The sequence below is a fragment of the Nestor notabilis genome, unplaced genomic scaffold (genome assembly GCF_000696875.1).
Source record: "Nestor notabilis isolate BGI_N333 unplaced genomic scaffold, ASM69687v1 scaffold14559, whole genome shotgun sequence".
NCBI classification, from domain to species: domain Eukaryota; kingdom Metazoa; phylum Chordata; class Aves; order Psittaciformes; family Psittacidae; genus Nestor; species Nestor notabilis.
In genome coordinates this window covers 1-20327 of record NW_009942491.1, presented here as the reverse complement: position 1 = coordinate 20327, position 20327 = coordinate 1, and the positions used below count along the sequence as shown (strand labels likewise).

Here is a 20327-nt window from a genome sequence, read left to right as displayed (position 1 = left end):
CTCTGTTACTGCATTTTGCAGAAACTACTCAGCAAACTGAAAGTTTGCTTTCAGTAACCATGGTTTATACCTAAACCATTATTTGACTCACCTAGCCTGTCTTAAATCAAAAGGTCTAAGAAGCCAAGTATAATCACAGCAAAAATTAAGGTTTCAGAGGTATATACTAAAGGACTTACTGTGACGATTAGCCCTTTTTCCTGGAAATATTTAACCAATGGGACAGCATTCTGCTTGAAATTCATTAGTCGTCTTTGAGTGGCTTTCAGGTTATCATCAGGTCTTCCTTGCTGTTCAGCACGCTTCAGTAATCTTTCTTTCAGCCTTTGACTGGAACATGCCAGGAACACCACCAAATCTGGGGTACAGATCTGTAGAAAGAGCAGTCCAAGAAGTCTGTGATTAAGCTGACTACCCAGCACTGCAGGACTCAGCAATTCCATTATTAGTTGAGGCTCAGGTATGCTGCATTTTCATACATTGGAACTTGATACTATGTAAATTTGATAGTCAAATTATTTACAAACACTGTAGATGACTGGAGACATGAGGACACAAACTACAAACCAACCCCCCAAAATACTAATTCTGGTTATTTTTAATGAATGTCTATTAGATTACAATTAACCTTGTAATCTATTTTTCTTTTTAAATAACTGCCAGTGGGAAAGAAGCTCTCTCCTACCTCTAACACATATACCTCAGCATCAACCAAACAGTAACTTTCTTCCCCTTTTCAGGCTATTCTAAATACATAATTGACAGTTATTCTGTCCTTTCACGGACAGAAATTAATTAGTTAATTTTACTACCACATAATAGCTTTAAGGCACATATTCACATGAAAGTCTATGAAGGTAAGTTTCTGTGTTAGACTTTTTCATGCAATATGGACATCACCAAAAGTAGCTCTGTTAAATTAAGGTTGCTTCATTAGTAGTAGAAGAACAGCAGTAGAGACTTTGGGAATTTAGAGAGCATATAAGTAGTAAAGAAATCCAAATTATGACACAGATTCTGAAAGAGAATACTACAGATTTCAATGCCTTTTAGGTCATGGAACACTGTCTCATGAAAGGGAATGGCTGATGCACCTTGCAGCAGACCGACCACACAGACATCTCTAGTCCCAGTGTGAGTATCCAGCTGATTGGAGCTTCCTAACATACATACAGAGGGACTCAGAAATTATAACTGCAAATCAGGGATCTAGTAAAGTGAAGGACAAAAGAAGATTATACATTAGTAGTTTTACTGAGTGTTTCAATTTCTATGGATCCTAGTAATGGTGAAGAAATATGGTAAGAAATCTTTAGGTGACCCAAGCTGCAGCTGGCCATGTCCTTACTTTCAACGCTCGCTTGCAAACATCCTCAGAACTAGCATTTACGATGTACTCAGGTCTGTGAAGTCAGTCTGTAAAGGGTAGGACTTAAGCTTTTGCGTATCACATAACCTCAAATACACCACCAAACATTGCAGATGGTACTTAGAATAAATAGATCGCTCATGAAATTATTAGCTTTAAGGAAAAAGAGGAAGGAGACAAAAGGAGGATCTTTCTGTTTCAAACATGGGCAGGTCTCTTTCTGTTTCACACAAACATGAGAGCGCAGCTTTACACAGTCAGTCTTAGTTCTTTAAAGAAACTATGTCAGAGTAAGCAAGGCCCCACAGCCAGGGAAGGATCTGAACGCCATCAAGACACCATCAGGTGTGCAGGTTCTCATCTGCTTCTTCCAACAAATGGCACTGGCCTCACAGGTCAGTTCTTTTGAAGAAAATGGGAAAGCATGCCCTGGGCATTGTAAAATGTGGATAATAAGGAGGTACAACACAGTAATTATAGTGGAAAAATCAATTAGGTTTTAATTATTTCCTATTGCTTTTTACAATGGAAAGTTCTCTACAGGAGCCGAGTACTGCTGTTCTTAATTTTTTTACTAGTAACAGCAACAATGCAAAGGACAGTATCAGAATCCTAGGAACTAAAACTATTTTGTCTGACAGTCTGGCTTTGCTAATTTGAAATATATTTTACTCAGAAATAAAATGTTAATGAAAACAATGGTTTAAAATTCTTAGTTCAAGAAGCCTAGTTTCAAATGAAGTATTGTCTATAAGTTTTTTTGTTGAAGTGGAAAAAAAAGTAATTCAAATATATTTGAGGTAGGAATACAAAGCAGATTCTGATTATGTGATGTCTCTATGAATTAAACCTGCAGAATATGTATTTTTATCATCAGAAAGTAGCTGAAAACCATTTAATAAACACAAGCCCATTTCAGATGCATGAAAGAGCAACATCTCTTCTATATCCATAGGTAGTCAGACCTAATAGCACTTAATGTATTTCTTCTACATGCATTTACAACCTTCAGGGTAAGCCCTTAAAACACTATTGATAATTCACTCCTGTTTTCAGGAACCACTCTACTTCCACTTACCTCAACTGCACCTGTCTGCAAGACGTGCTAAGAAGTATTTTTAAGTTGGAAAGTAACAGTTGGAAAGTGAACATACGGACATATGGGATTACTTCTCTAGAAATGTATCTAGTTCTCCTGCGTAAATATGAGTAAAAAATTGCTTTTTTCTAACAAAGGAAAAGGGCTTTTTATGACTCATTTGGGGGAAAAAAAACCCCAAACCAAACCTATTTTTTAAACTCAGAACTAACTGTTGTGGAGTTTTATGACTAGGAAATAAGTTTTATTTTGAGAATTAGCTTGTAGAAAAGGTGTATAGAACCAGCACAGACAGAAGAAGTGGATTCTTTCACTCTGATTTTCCATAGCGCACTCATCTTTTGCTGAAGACAGAAGGTCTTTTTCAAGTCCAGAAATGCACGAGGAACGACTTTGAAGTTTAGGGAAGTAAATTTGACTACTTACTAACTGGAACTCAGCAGAAGGCAGAATCTTTGCCTATGGGAACAGGCAGGTTTCCGGTTATTTACAACCTTCTGAATCTTAAACAAGACATAGAACGTATGGCATCAACTCAGAATAAAACTGGTGGGTACATCCTCTCATTTTTTAGAATAGTATATACTAGTAAGTAAATCCTACTCTCTTTGGGTCTGAATCTCCTTCCTAAACTGGAACAAGGAGTAAATTGAGAGTAATCCCATGCAAGTTGGTGGTGATATTGACATAAAGCAGTAAGTGGAAAGATGTTTTCCCTGGGGATATTTTCCACATCTCCTCTTGTTAGTGAGAGCAGTGTGGTTGTTTGCTAGAAATTAGATGATTACACTCTCTCTCATTATTCCTCATTAGGCACAAGACGAAAATGCTCTGCTTCTTAATTCCTGGTGTGTTATACTAGATACTCCTGAGAAAACTCATCTGACAGCTCATGAACAACTGTCATTAATTTAACAGTGCATTTTATTCTGACTGGTAAAGGTTACTAGCAAGCTAGTTTATGTCCATTGTATGAGTGCTCTCCCTTGTAATTAGTGAATTGCTTTTTATAGTTCCATCTCTGCTGAGTTACTAGACTGTTTGCGTAGTTTTTTCTTGGTTTAGAAAAGCAAAATAATGAATCATGTTGTCAAAGGATGAATCCTGCTCATAGATTTTTCTCAAGTAACTGCTTTTGAATCATATTCACACTGCCTAAGAAATAAGCTAAGAAATAGGCTACATAATTAGGCTCCCTAATAATTGATTAAGAGCAGCAGATATCTTTAGGGAGAATAGATTTTAATATGTGTAGTGCAGCTAGTCAATAGAAATCCCTATTTGCAAATGTTAATGCTAAAAAGAAAGGTCTAAGCAGACGTCTGGTTCAGAACTGCTCAGCAGGCACCTCCATCCACTCTTCTGAAGATTAAGGACCGAAAATGATTGAGCCCTCCTTTGGCTAGTTTGGCTAGCAGAGTTCTTGCCAGAAAAATAGGAAACCTGAGGCCTAGGATCTCATACCCATCAGAAAATTGAAGCAGAAGAGTGCCCTAGCTTCCAGGGGAGAAGACAGATAGAAGATGACTATTCCACAGGCTTCCTGCTCAGATTTGGCTTTATAAAAGCAATGTAAAATGCACAGTGCCAAGGAGAATGAAGGAGAGTAACCACAGCAATGCAGATAGCTGATGTGCTAGCCCTCCAACTCATACAGATGACTGGGTACATAGATCCAGTAGGAGACTGTACCTGAGCCTATCAGCCTGGAACAATTAAGTGGAGATTTGGGAGAAGGGAGATAGAAATAGAGGAGGGAATAAAATGAAGAAGACACACAGACCATGATGCAGAAAAAACCTGCCTTTACCAGAACAAAAATCTACTGCAGAGAAGAGATCCTTTGCCCTTAAGAAGATTCACAGAAAGGCTGCATTCATTGTTCTAGTTTTTCTGGAGCCCACACTCCTGCCCAGTGACAGAGCAGGTTTTCTACAAGAAGCTCTTTGCAGAGCATGAGCTTGGCAGACACACAGTCATAGGCCAGCTGCCTACATACAGGTCAAACACCTACATCAAACTTTGAGAGGACTGCAGACATCATTTCTGCTTGGAGGTTTAAGTACTGGACTTGAAGGAATAGTACTGCTGTCCTTAGCCTGTGAGACTGTGAAAGGACAAGTCAGTTTTTCCCAGCATCCCTTATATTGACATCTACACAGTTCTACTTTAGCACAATTACTTTCCATAATAATTTTCATAAGGAATATATTAGTGAGTTAAACAACATTAACTTGAATCACATGTAAGATCAACTAGTTATTCTTTGTAGGTGGAATGTGTTTATGAATAGTCTTAAGGACATTTTAAACAAAGAATGAGATAAAATCTACTGCCTCTGTTTATTATTTAAAGTAAGATTTTACTTCTTCAAATATAGTCTTGTCACCCAGGCCATTTAACACAAAAATATTTTTGAGATAATTTCTACAAAAGCAGTCTTTTATCAAGGAATTAAATTATATTCATTAATGAATATTCATTAATTTTAATACCTGTTCCACATTTCATTTCACTATTAACAAAACTTACAATTAATATGTTTTAAGCAAACTTCATCTGTATTTACTCTATTGAAACTAAATGTTAATATTGCTGAAGGAAATGCTTCAATCAGAAGTTAATGCATGAATGACTGAAAATGGAAGAAAAAAAACCCCAAAGTAAGGCAGTAATTGAAATTAACTAGAAAATACTGCAGTGAGAAATTATTTCTCCTGGGAAGAGTTAAAACATCACCATGTGAGAGATTACATACAAAGCCAAACTACAGTTTCTTCTTCACAAGTCATTTGAGTTCAATATACCATTCAGAGGCATTTCATTACAGTGCTTCTGGAGAGGAAGATACTTAGCATGCTTGAGCATGCTGGTACTGTAGGTGACTTGCTGAATTTCAAGCTGGCAGGTTAATGGTAAATAAACCATTTTCTCCTTGGCATTTTTGAATGTGTGCTTGGAATCTAAACATCTTTCTACTATTTGCACTCAGCAGAGATCATGGATACCTTAGAAATTCATAGTTTAGGATAGCTTTATGCTAGGCTCAAACCGAAAGGCTAAATAAATCAGTATTAAATCTGTGCTACTACACAGAAGGATTTCAAAATTACCATAACCCAGAAATTATCATATATTTAAAACAAATATATAAACTGGAAGTTCTATTTGGTTTTAAGACATTAAAATTCATGTTTTCATTTTTATTCCACAACCATGACTGCCTGGAACTTTGTTTTAAAGTGACAGCTGAGATTCTCATACTTACATGACTTTGGGGCTTTATTAAAAGTACCCTTATTAAAGTGTTGGTGGTATCGATTGCTTTCTGATACTAAGAAATGAGAGTCAGGGTTTGGCAACAATCCAAGACTTCCAGTGGAAGAAATTATGTGTCAAATATTCAGTTTTCAAAGAGAAAAATACAGCTCAAATAAGAAGCTCAAAGAAAACTGAAACTCAGAGAAAACTGCAGTGTTCACAGCTATGAGTCTGCAATGAGGAACAGACCATTAAGAAACAAAGCTGGTGTGACTGACCAGTATAGCAGTTGCTGCTGCTGGTTGGCAAGCACTGCTAAAAATCTGAAAGCATTGCTCATACCATCTTAAAGACTTCTTTCCTTCTCAGAAGATATACATATAGGAACAGTGATATTAATAAAACTCAGTAAGAGGGGAAAAAAGCTTCAATTAAAACGTAAAATTCCTCAGATGTGTAAAGTGCTTTTTAATCCACTTACTCCACATTGACATTATTGCTTGGAAGCAGTGTTTATTACTACTGGTTTCTAGATCTGAGCAGAAAAAGAAATACTATGAGTGCTGCAAATGACACATTGCTTTATCTTAGGCACTTCAGTCATTGAGATGCAATGTGTTTTAATACAATTCTGCCTAGCAACACGTTGAGAACTTAGTGTCCACATGAGAGTTTGGCAACATAATAAGGAAGAAATCGTTATCTTTTAGCTATACCTATGTTTGGGAATGTTAGCATAAGTTGGCTTGCTTTGACTCAATTACTAAAAATAACATTTTTCCCAGAGAAAAGTTCAGCTTCTGGATTAGTCAAAGGGATAAAAATGTGCTGGTAGTATCAAGAGCAATTACAAGTGAAGTCCACAATAATTCATTATTATTTTGTTTTTCTATACTAGAACATTATGCAGGACAGGTACTTTAACTACAGTTCAAACATATAGGTATCCATTTGATTTTTTCCCAAAACGAAAAATTCTGAAAGCTTAAATAGTGTCAAGTCTCAGTAACAGCTATGTGAGGCATGAAACTGAATGAATTAATTTAGCCTAAATAATTTTTTACATTAAAGATGTCTGTAAACACAGCACAGCTAGATTTTACATGTGCTTGCAAGAGAAACCAGGCACCTTAGCTGACCTTTTCCTCTACTAATATGACGAACCATTTCCAATATAGATTAGTTTATCTTTACAATAACTCACCACAGTTTTTATTGGTGAAAGCCATGTAACAATAGATATAGAAAGGTTCAGAAACAGCATTCAGAAGGCAGCTATAGTATTAGTGTTTGGGAGCAAGACATTTTACGCCCTTTGTGCCTTGCCTTTCCGCTGGTCATGACCTGCTTTCCATAACATGCACTAGTGGAGAAAGAGGAGATGATGTGGCTCAGAACAAAAACTGTACAGGCTCTCTCCTGGTTCTCCTTTCATTGACCACTGTGGCTACCTTGTATCTAGTCTAAGTTTTGACTTCCTGGCCCTTTATGTGAAATTTGGTCCAGGTACTTTCTTGATCCCACTGTATCATGACTCACAAAGAGGAACATGTGGGTAACAAAACAATACAGACTTCTTACAATCAGTGAAGACCAGACATGCTCTCTTGAACTATAATGATGTCAGGTTTGTGTAGCCTATTTTGTTTACAGGCTTCCTATTTTCCTCACATTTGTTCAGATTACTGTCTGAATATCTTGTATTACTCATCTCTATTTCCATTCAGTTCAATAACTTGTCCTCCATATTCTTCCCCTACAATTTATTTTTGGGATTACTAGATATATTTTTGGAGTTTGTTTCTGTCTGTGTAAACAATGGCAAAGGAGAAAGGCTATGCAGTGGAAAATGTTGCTTAAACTGAGTGCTTCTTTGCTTATTTCAAGCTTCCATGATGTGCTGGTTTTGGCTGGGAGTTAATTTTCTTAGCTAGTATGGGCTCTGTTTTGGATTTGTGCCGAAAACAGTGTTGATAATACAGAGATGTTTTTGTTATTGCTAAGCAGTGCTTGTACAGTCAAGGCCTTTTCTGCTTCTCACATCACCCCACCAGTGAGTAGGTTGGGGTTGCACAAGAAGCTGGGAGGGTACACAACTAGCCCCAACTGACCCAAGAGATACATACCCTACAACATCATGTTCAGCATACAAAGCTGTGGGAAGAAGAAGGAAAGGGGGAATGTTCAGAGTTAAGGCATTTTGTCTTCCCAAGTAACCGTTATGTGTGATGATGCCCTGCTTTCCTGGAGATGGCTGAACACCTGCCGCCCATGGAAAGTGGTGAAATAATTCCTTGTTTTGCTTTACTTGTGCATGCAGCTTTTGCTTTAAACTGTCTTTATCTCAACCCACAAGTTTTTTTCACTTTTACCCTTCTAATTCTCTCCCCCATCCCACAGTGGGGGAGTGAGCAAGTGGCTGTGTGGTGCTTAGTTGCCTACTGGGGTTAAACCATAACACATGGGATTACAGATGAATATGCATTCCATCATACTCAAACGATGAAGGATAAGTGAACAGTCACCCTTGCCTCTGCTGCTCATTCCTTCCATTGGCATCTAATTTATATCCTATATGGCTGAAAGAACTGACAAAGGCAGCATATTCCATTTACCCTTGTACAAACTTACCATCATTATTTTAATTCACATCATGAAATCCAAAAGTGTTCTAGCTGCTTTATGGAACAAATGATAATGTAAAGTCACTATTCAAAAGCACACAATTGCATTTTAGAACCCTTGTAATCAAAACAATTAAGAGCTATGAAGGGATCATGAGTGATGAAAAGTTAAATGAATAGTAACTCCTACGTCATGCATCTTTTGACAGTTCCCCTAAATGTAACCTTTTAAATGGCTTGTCAAACCTTTTCTGCTGTTTTAGGGTACATAAGCATGCAATGATCTCGAAGGGACTATCTGTAACAGTAAGTATCCACCCATGACAAAATTACTAGTAACAGTGAGAATTAGTTCTTATTGAGAACTTTTTATCAATAGATCTCAGTGTTCTACACAGGATGCCTTTGTAAAAATAAGACATATGAATTACAGAATAATGTGATTTGACTATTTGCATTGACCATTTTCTACAGAGGAATGTTCATTCCATTGCTTAATAGATCTTCCAATTATAAAGTGTCTTACTAGTTAAGCAAAGCTGAAATTAAAACTAATTATTTCTCATCTTGCCGTGGAAAACACCCGCAGCATTTTTAATTGCAGACCTATACAAATCACCGCAACAGTTAATTAATGAATTCTTCATGACTCAATTATGTTTCCCATTGAGGGATCTCTCAGGGCCTTAAAAATGTTAGCACACTTAATGTAAACAACCTGACGTGCCATGGATTACTGTCAGCCTCATCCTGTGAAGGAAAATGGATACCACATCTGCTGATAATCCCCTTTCCTTACCACAAGGCCTTCCTACTTATGGTTGTAGCATTATGGCTTATTAAAGAGAATTTTAATAAAAACAAACATATTTTATTTCTTTAAAGTGCAAACCCAAGAAATAATACTGCATATATCCCACTGGACTAAATAGATGTTTTATGTTGAAATAACTACATCCTTTGCACATTTATTTCAATGGCTTTACACATGCTCATATGAGAGGTCAGCTGCAATAAAAGGTGAAAAGGGGGAGCTTAAACAGACCAAATTTTCTTTCCTGTGCTCATATAAAAGCTCTACGATTCTTTCTTTCCCATATTTATTTTAGTATAGATAAGGCTGAAAGGTGGTCCTATATGAAGTGCTCTGGGATTTTTTTAGAGACACAGTCATCTGTCTTTCAGGAAGAATCATGCCTTAAGGAGTATGATTTAGCAAAACTCATTACACTGAAAACAAATGGACTCTGAGAATATGGTTGGGTCTAAAATGACTAAATCCATCCTTTCTTTAAAGAAAAAAAATTCCAAACCCAAACAAACCAATCTACAGGATCCCTAAAGCAACAGTACATACTAAGAAGGAGTCAAAGTTTCGGGTTTCTATCATCTGTCATTCTATCAGTCTTTTTTCTATGTAGGTTTCTATAGTCAATAAGAGCTAACCAAGCTGGCAGAGGAGAGTATTTCACGTTAAATGATTAAATACTATAAAAAACATATTAGAAAGGTGTAAAGGGAAGGTTAACATATATATGAAACATAGTATCCATCTTTCTCCCCTTCTACAGCACAGCACTGCCTGAGCTTTTTCTGTTACCTCCTGGACTCCATTTCTTGGTGGTATTACTAATGGACCCTGTGATGGGTGTGCAAGTGTTGTTTAACTAGGTTTCCTTTGTAGAAAGAGAATCTGACCCTAGGGTAACTCAAAGCATTTAATTTAACTTCTGTCAGTTCTTCCAGTTCCACATCCCCCATTCTTTCATCAAACACAACATCGTCACAAAATTATAGCACCAAGAAATGCACTTAAGTCACAGTATCACACAATGTACTGGACAAAAAAATAAGGCAAGGAAGTGACCATTAAGCCTAAATTTCTGCTGTTTCACTTATAAAATAGTCAATCTTCTCTTTTGTTAATTATAAGGAGATATAGTTGGCAACCATTGACTATTTTCTGTAATAACTATTTTGTCTGTTTCCTTTAATTTCCTCAATTCAGTCTTCTATATTTTGCCCAGAATAACACCTTATAAAAGCATGCTAATGAAATGCCTCGTTGGCTGCTTTGTTTTGTTATTTCTGTCTTGGCAATGCCACTGGGAACTCAAAGAACAGAAATGGTAGTACACCAGGAATTGTGAAGGACTTTGAGACTCTCTGCATGAGGCACTCTACAAATTCAGCACTGAAACCGCAACCTTCACTCGTGACCATAACTGTTATGTTAACAGTGTTTGATCAGAAAATGACATAAGCTGTTTGTTTTTCCACTGAATTTAGTATTTTTAGATTAGTTTAAAATACACGCATGAAAACAACATGTGAGTAGAACTTGGGAATACAGTTTTAGCTGACTAAACCTTAGAATTGTAGTTTAGTTACCAAAATGATCTGAATTTCTAAAAAAAGATCATCATCTCTACAAAAACTTGCTGAACGTGGGCAGTCTTAACCCTTATTTTATTCCAGTCTTTCCAATGCACTGTAACAAATTTGAAATTAAAAGCATTGTGAAGATATACATTGATTTAAGTATGTTTCCCTTAATGCAGATTAAATTAAACAAATAGATATGGAAATATAATGTCTTTCCACTTTCTAAATCACTAAGATACAAAAAACAGGAACTGTTAGATTTGATGTTATTTCTTCTTCATCTTGAGAGGGGATTTTCATTGCTGAGACAAGAGGCTTGGATTATTCGTTATATTATCACATTGCCTTTTTACAAAATATTCTGCCTTTAGCCAGGACACAATAAAACATAAACCTTTCGTCAGCCTATAATTATGAACTTGCGGGGATTTAAAGAGCAATGCACAGTTAGAAATAACATCTAGCCTTTCTTGGAATCTGACTGTGACTGATGACTTCAAGAAGCTTAACTGTTGTAGAGATATATAAGTTATTTTAAGAATAAAAACAATCTCTTACTTGGTCCTCAAAGGAGATTGCCTGGGCAACATCTCTGGGAAATCCATCAATCACTATACCCTCTTCATCAGGGATCTGCATTAACCTCTGCTTTATCTCAGTTATGGTTGTTTCCTTACACAGAGAAAAGAAGTTGTTTATTTCATACTGTAAAGGAGGTTTTCTTGATGGTGCACATTATTACAGCATGTACAAATCCTTCAAAAGTAAACATTAACACAGGATATGCTGTACCTGAGGGGCCAGTTCTCCAGTAGTAATTATTTTGGCAATTAGACTCCATTTTCTATTGCTGCTTGTGCTGTGGATCTTCTTCCTTAACAATTCACCAACTGATATGTAGTTAAATCCGTAACGTTCTGCTATTTTCAAACTCTGTGTTCCTTTACCACTGCCTGGGCCACCTATTGTTAATTACAAGCAAAACATTAAATTAACCTTTCATCTGAAGTACCCAATCACATGTGAAATCTTTGTTATCATCATCAATTTTCCAACTGTTATTAGAGCAAATCTTGCAGTTGCATGACTTGTTATCAGCCATTAGAAACGGATCTTGTCCACCTGTTTGTAAAGGTAACAGTTTGCAAAATGAAGTAAAAAAACCCAAACAAATCTACTTGTGAATTAAAACCAAACACACTCTTTTAGGCCTGACCTCATTCTAAAGCTGTTCCTGGAAAGGAATTTTTCTTGATTTGTAGTAGAGGAACAGACAATGAACTGGTCCCTTCTTGACCTCTGTGAATCCAAAGACAGCCAGATAGTCTGAAGTGTATTCATGTCAGTAAGAATCATACTTGATTAAATGAGACAATTAAATCAATGGACTAGTCATGAAAATGGAACTAATAAAATCTGCTCCTAAATATGCTTGCATGAGTTTCTGAGGTTTTCTAATTTTAAAATACAGAAAAATATTAAATAATCAGCTGAAATGTTTCCATAGTGATTTGGTACAAGGACATTTATTGAACTACGCATACTTCTGGTATTGATGCTTGAAGCATCTGATACAGAACCAATCTGTTAGGTTCAGCTTGCTGGACAACTTGAAGAATAAAAAGACCCTTCAATAAAGCACAGGAAGAGTAGGTATTGAAACCACAGAAAACAGCTACATTACATAGCAAGGAATGTTGAAGTGAAGGTCAGCTGGACAGCGTAAGCAAGGAATGTATGTAAAAAACCAAACCAGACATTATGTCTGAACTAAAAGGACACACTATGATGTGAGGAACAGAGAAACCGGAATCCAGTATGTAAAAGCAGGAGATCGTTTTGATAAAAGGAAATGCTTATATATAGACAAGTGTGTTACTGAACAGCATAACAAAGCAAAACCAAAACAAAATATTAGTTCCCAACACTGAATAGCGATATTTTGGGGAATTGTGTGTAAGAACATTAAATTCTATTCCAACAAAGACTTAAGATTTATTAAAAATACACATTTTCTATGAACTTTAAAAAATAGAGCAATGTAATGAAAGTAAATATGAATCCAATGAGCTATTCCCATAAACAGCTTTTAGGCATTTATGTAATGAATATAGATTTGACTGCAGGATAAGCTTTGCACTATTTATTCACATATGGTTTTGACACACTCTTTGTGTAACTCTCCATGCCCCAGTATTACATGTCAGAGATCTTTCAGTGTCGCCAATAGTCACTAGGAACTCTTCTGTACCCTGATGCTGTGATGGTAGCTCTCCACTTGCTCTTTGTAACTCAGATTGGGATCCACTTCAAGAGAACACACAGGGAAACCTGTGTGTTCTTCAGGTGTTCTCATACCCTGCCCGCACTTTAGTTATACCCTTGGGAAAAAAGAGTTTCAGCATTACTCAATTAGTTTAAATAATGCTTAAACCAAGCCAGGGTAAGATAAATGCAAATATAAGAATTCATTTGGAACACCCAACTAGTCAATACGGCTACAGATGTTCTTAAAACACACAAGCAAAGAAATGAAAGAAAAACTGTATCTCATCTCTGTACAGCAAAATTGCAACTGAAAAATATTTTCCCCTCATTCAATTCACTTGCTGTTTCCCTCCTAAAAGGCACCTGCTTACTCTCCTTCCAGCAGGTTATATCAGGTTTTACAGCTAATCTTGCACTTCAGTTCTTCTAGGTGATGTAGATGGGCTTAGTTTATTCAGCTTGAACTCTTTCTTTCATAGATGGTTTAGCTATCCTCTTTGTTAGACTAAAGGATGTTTCCCTTTTGCAGATACGCAAGCATCTGATATACTAGGAATCATTTCCTCCGCTTAAGTGGCTACAAAGCAATTCTGCTTTGGCTCTCCCCACTCCCTCTGACAGCAGGCTCAGCTTTGCCCATGACAAATGCATTTCACCAAACCTCGCATTGTGTTTCACTGCTGTATCACAAATGTTCAAACAAGATAATTCCATGTAGTTTGCGGTTTATAATAGGCTCTCGGTAATCTGGAATGATAGCATGTTTAGACTGATTCTCAGTGTCTTTTTTTCTTACATGGATGAAAACAACAGCACTAGAAGTGCAGCTAATTGTTTGACAATTGCTGCCAGTTTGTATGGAACAAATTTTTCCAGGTGAATGAATAGGATTATTATTCCTTACTGGAATTCCTATTCACTCTGTTGTAAAGATTTCAAAAGCAACCCTCTCTCTCTCTCTCTAAAGCCACATATTGCAATCTAATGAGCATAACATATAAATAATGTATCTTACGTGTGTGTGTGTTTATACATACATGTATCATTTATTACTACAAATTTATGTAACTTTATTTACTGGCAATAGTCCTAGCTACTGGAAAAAAGGGGCAGTTGATTGTAACTGTGCTTCAGAGCAAGGGGTTTATAAAACATACTGCAGCCAATGCTGTGTATAATTTCTGCAGATATAGAACTTCTAAAGAAGGGAATTCAGTTTATTTCCCCAGAGACTCAAAACACATTTGAAACAGACTGTGTTCCATCCCAGAAAATAAAGATGCAAAGCACATATAGGTAACATGTAGAAAATTAGAAACAGAAAATTTTACAACAAGGAAAATAGTATCCACATTCCAACAGAGATACAAAAGATATCAGAAAAAACATTACTGTTACTTGAGAAAACATCAGTCTCTGTAAAACCACAAAATAGCTGAAAAAAACTTTTTGAAACCAAGCAGGCAGGCTTCGCACTCCTGTTAGGGAGAGCTTTGCTTTGCCATTAAAGAGAAGTAAAGAAAAAAGTGTAGTTTGGCACTTTCAGTCTGAATTTCAAGCAGAAAAAACCTAATAAAGTATTTGCTTTAATGTTCACAAACTTCTCATAGATTTTGGTTTTCTAATCCAAAAATATCCCTCTATGGGTAATTCCTAAATGGGATTATCCATTTACAAGATAAGGGGAAACATTCAGGTAATAAAATAAGGGAAAAGTGATAGGAAAATATTACTTCCCACAGCAAATCTCTGTAATTTATTGAACTATGTATTCGTTCCTGACTGTTCAATAAATCATACTGAAAAACTGTTTACAAAAAAACACTTCTGTTTTTTCATTATTTTAACTTATTCTGAGATTATACATTATTCAAGAAAAGTATGATTATTTTACATAGAAGATGTCTAGACTAGTGAACATTTGTTGCATCTAAAATCATGTTTGCTAACTGGTTTCAAGTGAAGATTTGTAGGCCCAGAAAGTTTTACTAAAGCAGTTGTTTTAATCTAGTTTTGTCTATGGATTTAAACCAATCAGCCAGCTGACTGCTGACAGTACTATCTTTGATCTATCCTTTAAACTTTGATTGTAAAGGAAAACGTATTCTTTTAATATTCACTAATATTTTTGATTAAGCACAATTTAAAAACATACTGAACTATGGAGCTAATTCCACCAGGTAATTATTTTTTTTAAGATCTTTGTATTCAGGCTGTATCAATTGTAAAAAAGTATTTGTCAAAATCTGCTAGGAAACACATCTGTAAACACAATCTAGTTTTCTGGTGTTACAATGCCTTAGAAACTTAATTTCTCAGTGATTCAGATGTGTGCCATCCTGGCTGGTTCCATCTGGTTTTTCTAAAATCCAGTCACATACTCACATTGCAGTTTTGCAGCTTTATATTTCACCAGAAGACTTTTCTGCAAGCACAGAAAAAAACACCCAACCCCCCGCCCCACTTCACAAGTGAGTTCTCTTTTGCCTTGGAGCTACCTGGTTCATTATAAGGATGATAGATTTCATAAAGCAAAGAAGTTGTAAAAACCTTTATGGAAGCATTAAAAAGATCTTGGACTAATGCATTATTAAAGAAAAGTTCACCTAATGTGCAAAGCAGAAGACGGGTCTTTAACTTTATTTCAGTCCCCAGCAATGAATGGGACTATTTGAGCTAGACAGTGCGATTAGTTATCACTAGTTAGATGTAAAAAGCTTGTGTAACTGAAGTTTTTACTGGCATTTTATGTAAACTGAAAAATATGCAGCTTTTTCGGTGTACAATATTTGTCTCTTGACAGTGCACTTTTTTCATTTTCTCCCTTCCATTCAGTGTATTATCATTCTTCAAAGAACTAGGTAAATTTGGGAGAAATTTTCTTGATACTGTCCAAAATTGGACAATAGCTGATAAGCTACATATAGTATTGTGTTTCTAACAGATCACACTATAATAGAGAAACTCAGAGAAACTCATTTGTAAAATAAACTTGAAATAGCCTTTGTGCAATGTTTATACCGTTCCCTATATAAATGGGGGAAGAAAGCTCTGTAAAGTCCATGATCTGTTCACTGTATGCTGGCATTCAAGGATTTCATTTCAAATACCCTTGCACTCAGTTCCAGGGGTGAAAGCCAATCTCTCTTTATCTCACCTAGATCAAACCTTCATTCATCACCCTACTGCAACAGAGCTACATGGATTTCAATGCCTTAAAAGCCTTCTGTGGTCACTGAAAAGGAGCCAGTTTTTCTCCTTTATGAAAAGGAAGGCTAGCTAATTAACTAAGATGAAAGAAAGGCATGTGTTTTTCTCCATCTACTGCAAGCTTCATAGGTCAATGGTGCATGGAGAGGTTTGCATGTTGAGATTTATTATTCTGAAAGAGAAGTTTAACATAATTGAAATAACTATGCAATTCTTTTCGCATACCTGAAATATCTAGAAGACTGCCTGCTTTTCTGTTTTCAGTATATTCCAACATCACATTTCTGAGAACTGCTGTATGCAGAGCCTATTCTCTTTTACAATTCTACATACTATTCTCTGTTATGGAAGCAGTATCTCTCTTTAATATGCGTAAGGCTTTATAGACTAAAAATGTGATTCTCCATCACCTGACATGTCTGCTGTAATTATTTAAACAGTCCAGAGAATCGGGGAATTAGGCCTGATGATAAAATTTCAAAAGGCAACTATGCCCAATGATAAGGAAGCTAATACGAGAGCTTCAATTCAGAAACAGAATAAAATGTTGATTTAGACTTAAACTGCAGCTATTTCTTAATAAAAACTGTATGCTTGTCTGAGGCTGGGAAATACAAGTTGCTTAGGAAGGACACTGAACAGCACACGAGAACTTGGGGAAAAGAGCAAATTACCTCATGCTAACTGGTCGCTCACTGTCCATGAAGTTAGCACAGGATTCAGTTGTCAAACTGATGTAATGGACTAGTGACCACGTATGTCCACTCCAGCTGGACATGCATGAATTCTCAAGGTTCTAAGTACAGAGGTCAGCAGTTCCCTATCACCTTTTTGAGCTGGCTTATCCAGTATTTTTAAATACCCTTTTTTGTGAGCAGCTTTGAGTACATCTACAATAGTGGTTTAGTTCAGATTGGGAACATGCTTTGGAAGAGCACTTTGGTTCACATGGTGGAGCTGTCCTGAAATGCATGGGCCAGGTTTGTTTTAGGTTAAATCAAACTGGTAGATGTGCTCCATAAGCAAACCATGAGTTCTCCAGCTGCTGATAGGCAGTTGACAGAACATGACCACAGGTGCTCACTGTAACCCCTAAAATGCTTACAGCTGGGATGCTATATCCTCAGCACTAATGATTTAACTTCCTGATACACTCTTATTGGGCTGCATCACTTGCTATGGCAGATAGAAAAATTGTATTTAAATACACAAAGGCATTTGGTGTATTTGCAGCACAAATAAAAAGGCAAAGTAATGAAGATACAATCTTGTTAAACTGACTGCCTTCATACCTATGACAAGGATAATTTTTGGCCGAGGTCTTGCAGGATCAAATACATCATACTCCTCAATTAGCTCAGCAGTTTCAGAGAGGTCGGTGTCACTCTCTATGGAAAACTGTTGGATGGGAGGGAGTCGGTCATACCGTCGGTACGGGAAGTTCGAATTATCAGGCATCACTGTAAAACAGTAAGATAAACGGGGAATTGTGGAAATACACAGAAAACTCAAAATCTACTGTGTACACAGATTTAACTAAGTATAACAAACATAAATATATCCTAATTTTACAATGTGCTTGCCGTTACTGTAGTAAATATCCCTTGCCTCTATTTAGCTCATCTATTACATGGGAAGCACTAGAAGCCAGTTTTCTTTGGTGTTTCTTTACGAGTACACAAGCTTTTGTGTGGAAATCTGCCTGTTGTACCCCGAGTTCAGCAGTGGCTTCTGAGAAGAAAAGCCTTGTATTGTGCCAATAACCTGTACTACTAAGCAGAACTCTTCTGGTGATACACATTTTACACAGAGATAGTATTCTTGCTAATTATTTTAACGAAATGCTGGATGGCAGGGAAGAATAACTATGGCAACTGAGAGATGAGCTAATTACTCTTTGTTAACATTACAAATAAAATAATTACAGGTATTGGTACGGCATTTGCTTAGATTTTATGAGACGCACCTTTTTCTATGAGTTTATCTTTCACACTGTACTTACTAAATTAACACATAGCTCCCATATAAACTAGAAAAACAACCTAGTGTAGCTGCATTGAAGTTAGTATGCACATCATCCATGAGGACCAACTGAAAGTACAAGCCAAGCGCACTGAGTCACCTTTACCCCCATCTTTGCAAATGTTTTAGGTAGGATATGAGAAATCTCTCCACTACTGTGTTAAACATGCACACTGCAAACACCCATAATTAGGCTGCAAGAGATCACAATTTCCTCTCCTGCATAGCATCCAATATGGAAGAGAGAAACAAATGCCAAAATGCAAGGAAACAGAATCCTGAAGTCCTTTGCCTAAGGAAAATCAGAATGAAGCCTCATCTGCTATAGAAGTAAGTATAAAATAATTCAGTAGTGGATGTAAAACCACCCACAGTGCAAGAAATACAATAATTTTTATATTTAATACATTACCATTTCTGAAAAAAGACCTCCTGGGTTGTCCTCCATTGAGTGGAGGCAGGGTCTTCTTTTCTGGGCTGACAAAAGTGTCCCATTTCACTTTTTCTGATCCTCCAAGCTCTTTCACTTTCTGCAAACAGCTTTCCAAATATTCAATTGGGTCATCGGGTTTGTAACACATTAATCCATTCAGCAGGCTCTGCAACATAATATCAGAAATACACACTATAATGATAGGTGCCAGGAAAAAACAAACACTTCAACTTTGACTTTACACAGAGAAACCCCATATTTCTCATAGAGTCAGACTCTCAATTTCAAGCCAGTGTGTGAGAGTGAGGCCTGTTAGTCTGTTTTGCTTTGCCAATGTCACAAAATGATTCAGACAGGAAGCTCACAGCTATGTCTTTATATTTGCCTGTTTACACTGTGATCAAACCTGAAAACAGTAAAAAAGTTCCCTACATTTTTCTTAGAACTACCACCAGCAAATCTACACAGAGCAATGCACAAGCCAGCCCCAAAAGTTACATACTCTGTGTAGCCTGTATCACTAGAATGTATCTTTTCCTTAAAGACCAGTGCTCCCAAAAATATCTTATCTGTATTCTTGAGTCAACACTTACACAAATAATGAAAAGAAGAATTTTAAAAATCAAGAGAAATACTCTAATTTCATCTTGATCAGTATTGGGGAAAACCCCCAACCCCAAAGTTCATTGCTGCTGCCAGATTTAATTGACCAGAAACTCCCAGCCATTAGAACACCCCTGCCTATGGTATGAATTCTGCACTGATCACACCTACGAGCATTATTTGGAGTGTGAAAGAAGGAAGGAATGTCAGGCCCTCCTCTGACGCATGGTAATTGATTTTCCTTGACAAAGTAGTACATAAGTCATCATCTCACCTCTCCACAAGACAACTGCATCCAACCTTCTCCTAACAATGTCTTTCAGGAAGGGTGACTTCTGTTCCTTTGAGCTCTTACTAAATTTTGTGCAAATAAACTTGAGGGTCACAGTTGGCACTATAATAAATAGCTCCAGGTCAGAATTTCCTCAGTCACTTGTTATCTACACTTTATACAGTAATTGTTACTTACACACATTTATAAAATAGGATGTCATTCCTATGCATCTCTGCCCTTAATATACTACTTAACCGATGGCAGCAACTACCCATGTATTTCTGCAGATGTGCACTGATTTTTAAAAATTGCTAGCTCGAGCGTTAAGCCTCTACAGAAAACCAGCTCTGTCTGCAGCTCTCGTTAAACCATGCACATTCTAAACGCTGTAGTAAAACATTAGCATGGTGCATGTCCTGTAATTTTCAAATACGGAAGAAGATGTCTAGCTTCAGAACAGAGCAGGGAAAGCACATAAGTGTCTGTGTGCGTGTGTTTTATATAGATGGGAGGATGTCTGCTTAGGAAAAAAAATCCACACTGCACAGAGAAGTAATTATCAACCATGAGCAGCAGGTAACTTGTCGGAAGCCAGACCAACCCTCACTGAATAGTTGTGCGGTTTTTTCTTCTTCCAGACCCACGAAAATGTGGAGAAAACCTGGAAGACGCCCCCCCGCCCGCATTCCTCGGCGGTCCTTTGCCCTGCGGACACTCAAGTTCGCTGCCTCCCCGGGCTCTGGAGGAGTGCAGACCGCAACGCCGCGCCGGGTGCGGCC

General features: G+C 36.9%; 1 protein-coding gene across 1 annotated transcript in view; it reads right to left on the bottom strand.

Moving 5' to 3' along the window:
• The window catches only part of AK5 (adenylate kinase 5), a gene marked incomplete at its 3' end in the record, with an annotated part of 42885 nt that extends 24046 nt beyond the window's left edge, over positions 1 to 18839 (bottom strand). Inside the window, exons 1-5 of the mRNA XM_010021431.1 lie at positions 18651 to 18839; positions 17509 to 17676; positions 11531 to 11700; positions 11297 to 11410; positions 180 to 371 (exon numbers count right to left, since the gene is read on the bottom strand). Of these exons, the coding sequence (XP_010019733.1) occupies positions 180 to 371; positions 11297 to 11410; positions 11531 to 11700; positions 17509 to 17676; positions 18651 to 18819 (813 nt within the window). The remainder of the gene's footprint in view (positions 1 to 179; positions 372 to 11296; positions 11411 to 11530; positions 11701 to 17508; positions 17677 to 18650) is intronic.
• Between the last annotated feature and the right edge of the window lie 1488 nt (positions 18840 to 20327).